Here is a 15,322-nt window from a genome sequence, read left to right as displayed (position 1 = left end):
GCCGAGTTGATGGTCGGATGTCACGAGTGTGATATGATACGAGTGCTCTCTGTGGTCGAGGGGCAGGTGCATGAACACAGGTAAGTTGTGATACTTGAATTGTCTCACGCGATATTTGTTAAAAATGCCGATGGAGGAGGGGGGGTTTCTCTTTGCAATTTATTTTATCAAGTAGCCTTGGCAACGGCTTTCTAGTACCGTGACGTACTGTACATGTTCTCACTTGGTATACCGACTGCCGGCGAGTTACTTTATCTTGTGACGGAGGAGTATAACAGTCAATGACTGACTTGCGCAGCGGTGGGAAAAAGCACTAAAGGACTATGTGGGGGCTGTGGTAGTAGGACGTGCACAAAAGCGTATGGTAAGGTAAAAACAGCTTCGCTCTCTCTTTTCTAAACTAACGGTAGAGACAGGTGTATAAGTAAAACATAAACAACGTATCTCCATCATTCCATGAATCACCACACCTATCCGTATCTCTCCAATCATACTACCCTTTCCTCCATACACTCCCGTGATAACAAAGGAAAGACATGTCCGGAGAATCTCCCATCAATCTCTCAACCTCCACACTGATCTATCGAACATCGGAACTCTTCGCCAGACTCCCGAACCTTCCACAATCTATCTCAGTCGACCAACGTCGATCTAGAAGCTTCAACACTTTACTGTACTGCATGTACTGACACTACTGCAACACTGATTGACGTCTCCATATTTCCTGTTAAATTTTAAGGGGAAAGGGTGTTGGCTAGACGGGTGCTTCTAGGAATACAATGCTCGTTTGCCAAGAGAGAGAGTCAATGACCGCTGATCACTGTTTATGCCATATCGGGAGCTAAATACATATGGACTCAACCATACCCAAGGCGGGTGGGGGGGGGGGTTACGCTCACAATAGTTCCTGTCCTCCGCTAGGTTTGGAGATTTGGTGTCCTCGCGGTGCTCGAAGGTGGAGTGTCGGTTCGAACACCCCCCCCCCAAATAGAAGGGAGATATGCATGATCTGGGACGTATGATACCCGTTCTTCGCAGAGTTGGTGATACTGTCTTTGAATTCTCGGGGTTTTCCGGATTGTTGTGAGAGGTAGGGCGCCTACGTGGGCACTAGCAAAACCCGTATCTGGTCTACCGGTTGAAGCGCAGTTTTGCCCGGGTCGGTATCGAAGCAATTTGGAGGGTGGAAGAGGGAGTAGTTTTGAAAGGGGGACATGATGTCCGAAGGATGACCGGGCCTAGGGGTACATCTAATGGGCTGGGGAGGGCTGTGGAGATGTTGTTTTAGTGGCGGGCGTTAGGCCTTCGGAACGCTGGATGAAAAGTGAGCTCGCAGAACATATCCAAAGGGGTACCCAGGAGTTTGGTATTGAGTTGATGGCCTGGCATTGCTTTTAGGAGTGAGATAAGAAAGTGGTAACGGGTGGGTGCATACTCGGGCTTCGGAGAATTTCATAGTGGCTTTACAAGAGGCTCGGGACACAATTTGGATCCCGATCTTTAGCAGGATATCATGATACCAGAGTACATACTACGGGAGATGCAAAAGCTTGGTTCGAGGAAGACGACATTGGATAACCTATCCAAGGCTTAAAGAGATAATCCATCAACACTTTTCTACTATCGACAAGAGAAAAGGAGGTTCAGAAGCCGCAGCAAGCTCTCTCGCAAAGGCTCTCTTTCTCTCTCTCTTTTTGAAGTTTGGGTCAGTGATATTGGGTGGCAACTTGGTGAGTTTGGAGGGTGTTGTGATGACGATATCAGTGACCCGGCGCAAATAACCTACTGGTACCCGGAGCGTAGGTAACCTACCCGGTGAACACGAGACGTCGCCTTACTAAAAAGGGAAATTTTTGATGAGGGTTTCCTAAAGCTTTCTTTGTTGTCAAGCATCATGCGCACTGGAATAACAAATTCGGTAGTCCCATAAGCGCAGTACATATTAATGATACCGTGATCTTTTCGTCACTATCTTTGTTATCACTTATCATACATCCTTCATACACCAAATTTCGCACAAACTGAGAACCTTCTGGTGTTATCTATAATTTCTATTGGGTTGAGGAAAAAATCCGGATTTTCAGAAACCAGAACATTGCCACGGGAATAGGATCGCCTTCTCTATCCTTTCCAACTTTTAGATTTCTCTAGATTCCTACGAAAAGTCCTCCATTTGTGAGTTGGCCAGGAGCACCTTCCGGATCAGCTAGTGCAGTATTAATGTACAAGAGACTAACCGGCCTTCCCGAAAATATCGGAACCAAGGTAGATTATGGCACTCCAGGCGGTCAACGGTGCTCAAAAATTCCCGGAAAGTTACTCGTATTCCCACGGACAATCCGTACGAGAACTGATTAGCTTCGCATGATATAGCTAAAAGCTCCTGGGATTGAAGAGTGTCCAAGGTAGCACCACCGGAGACGCCATCCGCGCGAGTGATTGTTCTCGCAAGTGGCAGCGGTGGTATAGATTCTCTTGAACATCTCGGGGAGAGACCATTGTTTGTACGTCTTGGCTTTTGGAGTGCGGTATGATCGCTGTATTCGATCCTTCATAGCGCTGTGTACTACCTGCACGACCGTGGCCTTTAACCAACCAACTATATCCGCCCTCACCCACCACCCAATCTCACTCACTGCCCTCCCTCGTTCGAAAGTTACAATGACATACTGTGCAGGAAGTCACTACACCCGCACAGCCCCCCTCTAAACCTAGAGTAAGGTGGAACAAATGAGCCTGACATCTTTGGGGCAAAGCGTGCAGTGCAGCATACTAGGTATCATACTAGGTAGGACCTGATATGCGTTTACCGCATGAATTGGATGGGGGGTTCGCATCTCACGACCAACGCTATCCTGAGCAATTCTTGAAGACAGTAGAGATGCTGAACGCCACATTTCCTCGCCGGCGAATCACCCCCATTCCCGGACGTTCACTTGCTCCTTTACCCTCCCTCCCTCCCCCCACCTCTCCCGGAAATGGCCGTCGGCGCACTCGCAAGCCTCAGCAGAATTTCCTGGAACAGCCGTAGTATAGTTGCACGGTGGTGTCAGGCTCGAGTTGGGGGTAGTGTATGTGCGGATGGAGGTTTACCTAATCGTTCTTTTGCCGGGTGGTGGCCTTGGAAGTGCTGGTATTGCAAATCTTCTATGATATCGTGTCGTTGGGGTTGCCCCCACTGGTAAGGTTCTATGTCTTTATTTCCTTTTTCATGTCAGAGGGGCTGGGCAGCTCTCTTTTCTCTTTTCTCTTTTCTTTTTCTTTGTCTTTCGCCCCCCCCCCCCGCCCCGTTTTCCAAAGTAGGGAATTCTCAACTACGTGCGTAACACACGGTTCGATTGTTTGGGTTTCTACTTGTAATGGAATCGTATCGATAGACAATTGGAGTTCCTGTTTTCTAGGAGATCTGAGCGGGGCTTTGTGTGCGCATATTTCTCATTATATTTGTATCAATGCCGACCGCGTCTTCCTGATTTCTGCAAGGCTGGCTTTCAATCACGAATTAATTCACACGAGATCACTCGTCCCATTCTTTCACTAGTTTCACATGCCCGCCCCGAAAATATCATAAGCAAATATCATATGATAGAAGATTCAATCTCCACTAAAAAGACAATCAAAGAAAAACCAGAATCCTCCAGAAATAAGCAAACAAGAGCATCCCCACGCACCCCACCCCACAATCCAAAATCTCCAGCAACCGGTAAAGACAGTCCCAGTCCCCCCTTCCTTCACCTCACCCGGCGCCGAATCACGCAAGGACCTTCAAAGCCCCGGAATTCGCCGCATTCTTACACTTGGTCAAAGCCCTCGCGTACTTATCCCCATCGCTGCCGCCCCCGTTCTTGGCCTCCTCCCCGAACCGCCTTCCGGAAGCGTTATTCGACAGGTCCATATCCTTCTCCGCGGCGGGTCCGTCGCCGCCCTCCTCGTGCAGGTCGGCGAAGGTCTTCGCCGTGCCCTTGCCCATGTCGACGGTCATGCGGGCGTTCCAGTAGCAGTGGCGGAAGGCGTCGCCCTTCCCGTTGTGCAGGCTGCTCAGGGGGAAGTTTTGCTCCGCGGCGGTGAGAGCTTCGCCGGCGTGGTCCTTCACCTTGCTGCAGACGCTCCAGCGCGAGGGCCACAGGCAGTAGCTGGTCTCGGCGCCGCTGGCGGAGTAGCCGCGCACGACGAGGGTGGAGGTGGAGGTGGAGGAGGTTGGGAGAGCGCTGGTGCCCGTGCTCGCGGCGGCGACGAGGAGGAGGGAGAGGCTCGAGAGGAACTTCATTGTCGCTGGGGTGTTTGGAATGGGTTTTTGTTTTCGTGAATATAGTATAATAATAAAAAAGAGTGTTTTTTTTCCCCCCTTCAAAAAGAATGTGAAGTAATGATCGTGTGGAGAGATGCTGACTAGCTGCGGAGTGGAGCGATTGGAGAATGTTTTGCTGATGATGATTCCTGGTGGGCAATTCGACCGATATTTATACTCATCCTGCTCCACCAAAGACCCGTGTCTCCCACCACAAGTTCTTCACCACTCTCTCGTGTTCCGTAGAATCATTGTAAAGTTATAGTCAATAAGTCTGTACACACACCCCCCCACACACCTTCACCACATATTTCAACCGCAACGTAAATCAATCAATTATACAACCAAAACTGAACCTAAAAATACAATGAAAATACAGATAGAGAGCCATTTCCATGGTGTTTAATACTTGGTGTACCATCCCCGATTTTTTCGCACTGCGTAGTAGCGCCTGGGCATTGAATTGATCATGTGGTCAATCAACTCTTCAGGGACTGCCCACCATGCCGCCTTCAGCGCTGTGATGAAAATCACTCTACTTGGTGCGTTATCTTTGAGGTCTTTCAAGTATCCATGATTCTTTCGAAGAATACTCTTCATGGCTTTCCAGACATGCTCAATCGGGTTTAAATCCGGACTATGTGGAGGGTGTTCGGGGACCCAGATGCCATGCGATTCAAACCACTCCTTAGTGATCTTTGCAGTGTGAATTTTCGCGTTATCTTGCAAAAAGAATTTCCCAGGAGCATAATGAGGCAATAAACCATCCTCCAAGACCTGAATATAGGAGCATGCGCTATATCCATTCTTCACAGAGTCCTTATCACGTTGCATGACCTGCAATTCTGACCACTCCCCCTTCCAGATGGCCCCCCAAACCATAAACGAGAGTGAAGACTTAACATGTTCACTCTCGTTGACAGCCCATTGCTTCCATTTATCCCTTGGAAGTCAAAAAACCCATCCATCGGGAGAATTGGGGGAGTTTTGCACGGAAGATTCGTCACTGTAGATGCCCTAGAAAAAACCTTAGCGAGGATCATCTAAGAAGGAACTGACACTTGTCCACACCTTCAACAATTCTTGGTCTTTTTCACGATAGTTACATGCAATATGTAGCCTTTCCTTCACATCTTTCGCCTGCAGTCGAATTCTTTTACACCGTCTCCATTTGCCGCGTAAATTGGGCCCAAGAGCACGATGGATGGTGTTGATGCATACATTAGCACCACTCTCGTCAATGAGGTCGTGAAAGTATATATTCGGGAAACTTCTGACAAGACGAAGTAAAGAGCGAATAATTTGACGATTCAGCTTCTTGGGACGACCCTTCCGAGGCCTAGAACCAAAGTGGTTGAGTTCCTGCACCCGTTTCACAGTCCGGTAGATTGTCTGCTGAGTAAACCGAAATTCCAACGCCACAGCGGATGGACTCGAACCCAAACTTATTGCCTCGAAAATACGAGCCCTGTCGTGAGAATTCAATTCTTTCCGCCGTTGCTGGGGAGTTTGCCGATCTCTGCTTATAACTGTACCAAAAACTCGTGAAGAAGGCATTTTTTGATGGTGTTGTGAAGAAAAAAAAAAGTATGGGGATCAGGAGGGAGTGGTGTAAAAATGCGTTGCATGTTAAATTGAGTGGGCTGGAGTGGGGTTGGTGTACAGACTTATTGATCATGACTGTACCACCGGTATAGAATTATAGCGCAGCGGTATCACACTTCCAAGAAGTCTGTGCAACCTTCGTATCCTAACCCCTCTAATACCCCATCATCTTTATCTGATGGCTGTGCTCTGGCTTAAGCGCGAGCACCAATAAAAATAGTCCAACAAATATTCGTGTAACCTACGCTAAACAACTAACCCGGGTCTAGTACGGTACAGTACAGCACCGTTAAGTACTAGTATGACTGCAGAGCCAAGATACAAGTATTATATCATGAAACAATGCGTTCACAAGGGCTCAATCATCAATACGAGCTTTTAGCGGGGAATTGCAGCGAAAAAAAGACCGTTTTTCTTCGGAGTTTCCGAAATTGAAGGTGTTTTTTTGTGGGGAAATGCCTAATCAGCCTCGTGCCATCGTATCTGTTCTGGTAACGCCAGGATTTCAGGCGCCGTATAAATACCGGTAATTGTACTGTACAGTACGGTACTCTTCTTTCAAGGTACTGTACTGTAAGGTCCTGCTATACGAGCGCAAGTACGAGAAGTCACAAATTCTTGGCTTTCCATTTTTGCTCGCGGCAGAAATGTGGGACCTAATATTCGAGGCAAGTAGAACCCCTGAATATCTATTGAGATTGATATCGTTGCTGCACTGCGCAGGAGGTGCAATATAATATTCCCCCCTGATGGTAAAAATGAACGCCATTTCCCCACCCTGCTATTGCGCGATGCCAGCATGAAAATGCCAAGTGCTTCTCCCTGGATTATCATCGCTCGTGAGGCAGTGGTAAATATGGTACGCTCACGATCACAGTATCTATATCTCCGCGGTGTCTTAAAACAACATTTTTAATTTTTGGAGGAGCCTGAAAATTCCCTTGGCGGTTCTATAGTGGATGATAACCCACCTCACATGCGACCCCTCGAAGGGTGGGGCTGTGAGAGTGTGCAAAAATTGTGCTTCCTAGAGCCCTTGTATCTTGTTGACTCCAATAATCCAGTAGTCTCCATGGAGACCACAATGATATCTCAAGAATATCAGGCAATGCCAGTCTGCGGCCCATATTGAGAGTAGGCATCAGACCTTTGATATTTAGACTCCAGGAGGTGAACTATCCCGATTGTGTCCATAACCAGTGGTGGTTAATGGCCACATGAGTCATGGGGATACGTATCAGTTTGCGAGCAACCTTCGGCCGCCTACCCCAGCGGTACATAAACCCTTCGAGCTCTTTCCAATGTATGACCTAATACATATTTTCCTTCCCGTCGCCGGTATCCTGTCGCGCCAATTCCTCTGAACTATGGAACAGAGTGAGGAAAGCAGGTCTCACTCTACCGTCGAAAGACATATATTTCCCTCTCCCCGAGCTACGCTTCTTCCTCATGTCGTACTGTACCCTTAGGCCTTCGATCCCCCACTCGTCGGAGCATAGAAATCACCGAGATGATGCCAAGGTTGCTCCTCGTCGTACAGCCACGGTACCTAAACAACATGAGATCTCATGTCCGTGTATCTTATCCTTCAATAGAGTAGCCTTTAGGCGCAGGGTTTTTCAGCTATATTATTTGCCACAGGGCGCCGTCTTCGAGACATTTGCCACTTACCGTACCGGTACTCGTATTTAAAGGAGATAACTCCCAAGAAGGGCTAGTTTGCGAAAGATCCTTCCTGAGCCACACTTTATCTTGACCTCCCAGCAGTGCCGGTATGATAACCTATGAAATCTACCGGTAGTCTACCGGTAGTGGACACAAGCCCCCCGCCAGCACCGGCGCTGAATTAACAGTCTCTCGGGCACAAAATCTCCTGTGCTCATCCTGGATACGGTTGCCTTTTCTTCTCTTTCGGATACCCCTCGCCCGCCATGAGCATGGGATAAACCGCCCCTAGTGGTTAGTCGCGTCTTCTCTCGGAGCACTGGTATTATCGTGTTCTTGGTGGTGTCCCTTTCATCCCGAATACCAGTACGTAAGAAAACACGGAAACGCCAGATCGGGTATCATACTACTTGTTGTATGCGACGGTCTAGCACATTACCGAGTGATAATAGAAAAATCACGAGTCGAAAAACTTCCCCCACAAAAAAGAAACCCTTTCTCAGCATTCCCGACAATACGGTGTCACACGAGATCCTGCTTATCAGATAGCCCGAGGTATGATAATTCCGTCAACTTTTGCCGCACAGTGTGCGCCCGGCGAAAATTAATAAGTTAAGCATCATGCCCTCCACTTTCACTCATGGCACAGTGGGAGAACCAAACCGCACTGCCAAGCGCTGAACGACAATAAAAAAACAACAGCAAATCAACCAGAACCCCAAGACTAAAACCGCGATACGAGTGACCTTCCGCGACTGCAAACCCGTTGGGTGGGAGTATACTGCATCTCGAGGGGCCGAACCCAACCTCAGAAAAAATCCCCCCCCTCTTTTGTTTATCTCAGGACAAGTTATGAGGTGCGAAGTGCGGCCGATAGGTATATATCCGTCACGTGAAGCCTGATAAGGCAGGCAAGTGACGGATATTCCTGTAGCATTATGGGATATTTTTTGTTTGGCTAGTGTGGCTATTTAGTAATGATAGGTGTCACGGATTCTGGGGGCGTTGGCGGTATGGTATGGTATGATGACTTTTAAGAACCATGGGTTGGGTGTGATACCCCCACCGCGCCCCGTCTGTCCGTGTGGTGTTTTATGCGGTGAGGTGTTGCCTTGTTGCAGTGTGCAATGATTACTTGTTGCTTTGATTTGAAATCTCATTCCGGCAAGTGAAAATTCCAGACGGCATTATGTCACCTGTATCATGCGGGAAGTTTTTTCGAGGCAAGTCCAAACCATAGACTACTCGTACATATTCACTGCGGCATTATGTACCCCGCCCCCGCACACATACTGGAGTACATACGCACAATCCCCGCTCCCTCATCTACATAACCCCGCCTTCACCCCGGCTCTGCATCTCCCCCGAACATGCCCGCAAAATCTCTACGGCTCCCTCCATCCCCGACCTCACCGCCAACTGCATCAGCGTGTCCTTGCTCTCATCGACGGCCGTTAAATCCTTCCTGACCCTACGATCCGCCAGCAACACCTCAAGCACCTCCAGCTTACCCCCCGCTACGGCCATGTGCAGCCCCGTCCAGCACAACCTCGGCGCCCTCGTATCACAATGCACTCTCTCATCTGCCAACAGCCGTCTCACCACATCCACCCTCCCCCGCAGGATCGCCACATTCAGTGGCGTCCAGCCCTGCTCGTTGGCAGCATTAACCTCGATGCGCGGATGCTCGAGGAGTGCTTTGACGATCCCGTCAAAGCCCTTATCGCACGCGATCAGGAGCGGAGTGCGGCCGCTGCCGTCGGGCCGGTTCGGGTCCACGCTGGGGTGCTGCAGGAGTAGCGGGACGAGGACCTCGTGACTGCGGGAGGTGGCAACGTGCAGGGGTGTTTGCCCGGATTCGTTTGCCAGGGTGGGATCCGTCCGGGGATCGTGGAGGAGGAGGAGAAGGAGTGCGGGAATCGAGGGGAGGTTCGTGGAGCATGCTATATGGAGTGGCGTGAATTGCATCCGGTCTTGGGAGTTGAGGTTTATATTCCCGACGCGGTGGAGTAAGAACTTGACGACGTCTACCGCGCCGACGGCCACCGCGGCGGAGAGTACGCTTCTTCCTTTGTAGTTTACGCTCTCGACGTCCAGGTCGCAGGTGTCTAGCAGTGTCCCAATCACATCTGTGGACTGTGCCTCAGCGGCATCGTGGAGGAGAGTGTTTTTGTCCACGAATCTGAATATCCCATTCTCGACCAGGTACTCGATCATGGGGATGTCTCTGCGTGCGGCAGCCGAGTAAAGAGCGCGGCGAGTGGCAGGGAGGTAGCCAGCGCGGATGGCGGTTTTAGCAAGGGTGTACCGGAAAATTGTTGCCGACAGGCGATTCGTGCGGAGGAAGGAGTAAGCGTCCTCGAGGGATTGATACGAGTATATTTCCAGAATGAGTTCGTTCGGGAGCGATAGTAGCGACATTTCTGTCTCGTCTCATCCTACTTCCAGGGCCCTTTGTTATTATCAGGAAGGTGTAGATAGTAGATACTGTAGAGTGTGTAGCAAGGATGAGTGGATAGAAAAATCTCGAACAAGGTGGTCACGCAAGCGGGCTTCCCAACCATTATATCACCCCCTACCGCTATCGCCGGCCCCAAATCTAATACTGCGTACGCAGAAACCCACCACCGTAGAAAGACATCTTGCCCACCCCCTCCTTGCTTACCGCAGTTCAAATTCCATTCCCTAAGTTACCCCGGACAATTAATCAAGCAAAGCGGGTCTCAGCCCGCGCGTTAATCAAAAAAATAGAAGAGAAAAGAAAAGTCTCAACTCCCACAGATTATCCCTAAATTCCTCGAAGCAGAAAAAAAGCCTACCATATTAGGTCGCACCGGTCAAAGGGTCATGGGATCTCACCCGCGGAACGCAGTCAGTTGTTGACCGCGTATCCATCCATAACTAGAACAAAGTTAATGCATCGGGTAGACACCGAATATTATACCATAGTACCCTCCTGGGTGACCTGTTAACGTTAACTTGTGGTAAAAGCTTGTCCAACAAACAAAGTTAACCCGCCACGTTGGCATCACACAACTCTGAGAGAATTTCGAATGACCCGGCGCTGGGAATGTTGGCTGAGTTGGGTCATCTTTTCTGTCTCCCGGCATATTGCGTGGCGGGAGTAGCCGCCGCAGCAGCATTCCGCAGAAGTGCCTAGATTCCAGGAGACACAGCATCGGTAAGGTTTTTATCATAATATCTGCAATATTTATTGGGGACTCAATTGTGCTATCACAGCGCATCACTCGACGTGTCCCCCGCTCATGCATCTTGTCAGTGAGGAACGCACAGACCAAAATAGATGTAAAATCAGTATCTACCGGTGCGCACGGCCCACCCAGGAACCCTGCACGAGCACTATTCTGAGAAAAAAAGGAGGATCAAGCAACCACTCATAAGTCATGAAGTCGGAAACTTCGGGGGTTTTTTTCTTAATTCTATCTACAGAATTAATCGACAAAGGGGGAGGTGGGCTACACCAGTAAACAATCCATGTTCTCGTCTCATATGCCCTTCAAGGCATTGACAGGTGCAATTTCTACCAATACTTTATTTTTTGTCTCGTGGTTCTCATGCGAAGTAACTTTTCCACAGCACTCCTTCCAAATCCTCTAGTTGATCTGAAGTGAACGCCTATACAACGATTAGTCAACTTACAAACATATTCCTCGGTCGGGCTTACCTTGACGTCTACATGCCATGTATCCTGCCGTGTCTTCTTGAATTCCCCGAGGGCGCTCTTGACACTTTTACCAACCATACCGGGATCTGCCGCCGCTTTGACTGCAAGTGTGGCCAACACTTCCGGCAACCAAAGGGGCGGTGGAGAGGCGTACGGGAAGGCCTGGACAAGCGCACCAAGACCTAAGACCGCCGCATGACGGGTGATAACGATCCTTGTATAATCGGGAGTTGGGGTACCTGCTGGTGATCTCTTGGGCAAAGGATTCCGAACTAGCATTCTAGTAAACTTATTTTTCAGCTCCTGCACAATCCCCTGTCTTAGCCTAACCGGCGAACACCGAACCATCCCGGACAACGTAGTCGCTGCCCCAATCCGAACTTCTAACTGCGGATCCTCAAGCATCGTCGACACACAAGTGAATATTCGCTCCTTTTCCTCGGCTGTAATGAGGAATAGACGACGGAAATATATTACTTGCATGTTAATTAGGACACGGAGTCGCTGATGCCAAAGTGGAGAGGTTGTCCCGATTCGTATTAGCGCAGAAATAAATTTGTGGTCTTGTTTGAATGGGTGAGGAATATTTGGAAGATGTCTGAAAACGTGGTAAGCAAGAGACATCAACTCTGGATCCTCTTTAATGTCCATCATGTGCAACATTTCGCCCATGAAAACATCGGGGAAGAATGGTATCAATTGTGTGCACTCGTGGGAGGACAATGTGGTATCCAGCCATAATAACACCGTCTTGCTTCCTGCTGTGTATGATGAAGGCGATTGTTGTCCGGGTGTACGTTCATGTCTCCACTGCTCCAGTCGTTTGAATACGCTATGCACCGTTTCCGAAAATTCCTCAGTCGGGCCGTAAGGGGTTAATCCAACCGAGGATGCCCTGGCCTGTGTGTCCATGAGGTACTGCACATTTTTGTATGACTCGTGGTGTCTAGATCTATAAATGGTCCCTAGGGTCTGTCCCATCGCCTCTCGCACGCCTGCCCATGTGTATATTAGTTACCACTTTTTTTTTACCATGGTTAAGATTGAACCCTTGCCTTTATACGGATGGTCAATGTGTTTCAGGAAGTCTTCCAAGATCGGCTTCTCTAATCGGAAATGCCAGCCTGCTTCCTGAATAGATTGCTGCAGAAGCTGAATCTTAGAACTCTCTTTGAATGCCGCATTCGAATTCATGTCCAGTCGATAGTTTGTTAACCATTCCAAGATAGGCCATGACCGCCTTAGGTCCTTCCCTTGCTATTGAAATAGTTAAATACTATTAACAAAAGGAATGACAGAGGGAGTAAATTACCAAAACAAGATGCAAGAAAGACGACCAGTATGAGGAATTCTCGGGGGTAAGGCCCTCCTCAAAGATCCGTTTGACGATAGGAAATACATGAGCCCACATCATGTCCCGATTTTTGACTGTCGAGTCTCTATATGCATTGACAAGAGCTCCAAGAATCTCTGCGGTTGCGCGGTGTTGATGTTTATCACTCCCATCCTCAAACACTGCCTCTGTCTCTTCTTTGAGCTGATCATATGTAACTAATGCTAGCCCATCCCGAACTAGCTCGAAGGCGAACTGTAACAACATTGAGCTGGCCATTCGGAACCTATCGGGTGATCCGTCACGAGGTTCTTGCTTAAGATAGCCAAAGAAAGACTTGAACCATTCCCTATCAAGTAGATTGGCAATTGTCTTTCGCGCATTTGTCTCGACTTCATCAAATTGTAATCCTTCTTCTGGATTTACCTCGTAAGCTGGGAAGTCTTTACCCCATACAAACCATCCGGGATAGTCATGGTCCACATAGTACTCGGCCTCAGGCTTGGTAAATGCATCTAGAAACTTTGACGTCCACTTTGGATCATCTGATCTTGTCGGAACATTAACCTTATTCGGTAAAGAGAGCCTGTCAATCAGGAAATTCCGATAGTTATGGTCACATGTAGCTCGCAGTTCGATCAAGCAGAAGTACTATGATAACAAGGTTATTAGTATGATATCTAAGGTTTATTCTAATAGGTCCAGGGCAAACCTACCGCAACTAATGCGCCGGAATATAATCCTCTGAGTCCAGGATGCGCGTCAACGGTGCCCTTCGTCGTCAGTTCTAGCATTGAAGTCGGTGCAATAGTCTGGAATCTCAGGCCAAGATTCACAACAATTGTTGCGGCTCGGCTAGCGGTCTTCCAGTGAGCCTTCTTTGCAAGCTCTACTAGCTCGAGCGCTAAATCATGCTTCTTGGCCTCGATTCTCTTACGTTTTCGGGCAATTTGATCCCTCTTCTTGGTTATCACGGCCAACAAATCTTCGGCTGGCGCAATCCTTCTTACAGTCTCATCATTTAAAATGACCATCCTCTCTAAAGGCCTACCGTAGTCCATAACTTGATATGTTGCGCTTGTTGCAAGTTTCTGGACAGAAGGCTTATCTGCCGTACTTGCGGAAATGAAAGCCTTAATTAGAGCAGGAGTATAGCGCCAATCTCGCCCCGCAGTTTTGGCCAAACTACCGAATAGCAAGCTGTACATTGCACCTTTCATTCTCCGGAAGTCGTTGTTTTTAATGGAATCCTCGAATGCTGTTAGGAGTGGCGGGATGACCAACGGCCTAGCACCAATTATAACTTTGGTCGCCGATTCTCCTGCACTTTGCGCATGCCTTCGAATCTCTGTGTAAAGGGATACACATGACTCCGCAAGATCCAGGAGTAATGTTTTGTCCATCACCGATTGAGGCCTTGGTCCAGCATTATGCCTAAGCCGCTGAAGGTGATACACGTTTGCTCTTCGGAGAAGGAGGGGTCTAGGATAATTTTTCCGCATCCCGCTAACCTTGAAAGGGTGGATATCTGCAGCAAACAAGCGAGTGACCCTATCCAAGACACATGCCGACCTCTCAATCCCGACATCCATAAACCAAGATCGATATGCCTGTTACGGTCAGTAAAAGCAAAAAACGCGATAGGGTGGAATGAGGCAAATACCGTATACAAAGCATTAAAGCATGGTACGTCATCCTCTTGGCTTGAAGTTAGGAAGGTATGTACTGAATGCAATATCCCGCCAACTTTATCCCTCAAGTCATGGACAGTAACATACAGCGGGTCCCCAGGATCATCGAAAAAGTATCCCGCGGGGTATCGATATGTTGGTTTAACGTCGTCATCCTGTGCCTCACCCATAGGTTCATCAGAGCCATCGGTTCCAGAGACATCGCCGGGAGCGTCCCCGGTGTCTCCATCAGCATCTTTCATCTCCAGATCGTCATCCCTCTTTTCCTTCTCTACTAGAGTCCCGCCGGGTATGCGCTGCGGATCGAACAAAACGGAGATCCCAGAAATTATTAATCTCAGAAGAACTAGGTTCCGGGAAACCTCATCAGACCACTCTTTCCCAGTTCCGTCACTCTTTATATCTGAGCTCCCACTTGTGAGCGAGGCTAGGGCTTCCAGAGCATTCTCTGCTTGGGACCTGAATAGCTCCACAGCAAACTCAACCTCCTCACGTGAAGGTATATGCCATCTGATAGTAATCTCCTTCGGATCATAGACCTTACCCCACGCGTTGATATCGCAACCTATATTAAAGTCAATAAGATGAGCCCGATTGAAGAGAGGGGTCATAGTTTCATACGTTTATCAGGCTCCACGAGACCATAATCTACTGTATAAACCACAGTAAGATTTAGCAACAAGTGATGAATAAAATTCGAGATATGCACAGTTGGCATTCCCTTGCACCTCTTTTGCATGAAACCTGCGATTTCCAAAAGCTCCTCCTTGTGATTCAACACCGCGTCGCCGATGTGGACGACGCACATGCTGAGGATACTCACGTTCCATACAAGACCCCGATCTCTCGGAAGCACGTCAGAGCCTGTATTTCTCGTTGATGCTGCTCCATTTTCTTCAATCTCCGTACGAATATTCCGGATTAGCACAGGAATCAACTGTTTCAATGCTTTCTCCGGGTTAACCTTGCAAAGTGAGTTACAAATGAACGCCATAGCATCTCGAGCCTGATGATAAGCTGTGAAGACTCCTCGAGATCTTCTGCAGCTTGGCGTC

At 48.6% G+C, this 15,322-nt stretch overlaps 2 protein-coding genes; both read right to left on the bottom strand.

The window, feature by feature from the left end:
• Nucleotides 1-3,751: 3,751 nt before the first annotated feature.
• Nucleotides 3,752-4,267, bottom strand: GSTUM_00000656001 (uncharacterized protein; the record flags this gene model as incomplete). Its single annotated transcript, XM_002837914.1, has 1 exon — nt 3,752-4,267. One exon carries the CDS (start codon nt 4,265-4,267, stop codon nt 3,752-3,754), a length of 516 nt encoding a protein of 171 aa, XP_002837960.1.
• A 6,693-nt stretch (nt 4,268-10,960) lies between these two features.
• GSTUM_00000653001 (uncharacterized protein) overlaps nt 10,961-15,322 on the bottom strand; it is a 6,834-nt gene continuing 2,472 nt past the window's right edge. The window contains exons 6-12 of the mRNA XM_002837913.2: nt 14,889-15,296; nt 14,240-14,832; nt 13,293-14,186; nt 12,556-13,227; nt 12,293-12,500; nt 11,244-12,238; nt 10,961-11,194 (exon numbers count right to left, since the gene is read on the bottom strand). Coding sequence (XP_002837959.1) covers nt 11,132-11,194; nt 11,244-12,238; nt 12,293-12,500; nt 12,556-13,227; nt 13,293-14,186; nt 14,240-14,832; nt 14,889-15,296 — 3,833 coding nt within the window. The 3' untranslated portion in view covers nt 10,961-11,131.

The sequence above is a fragment of the Tuber melanosporum genome (assembly GCF_000151645.1).
Source record: "Tuber melanosporum whole genome shotgun sequence assembly, scaffold_209, strain Mel28".
NCBI classification, from domain to species: Eukaryota; Fungi; Ascomycota; class Pezizomycetes; order Pezizales; family Tuberaceae; genus Tuber; species Tuber melanosporum.
Note: the sequence above shows the minus strand (reverse complement) of the source record. Positions and strands in the feature narration are given on the sequence as shown.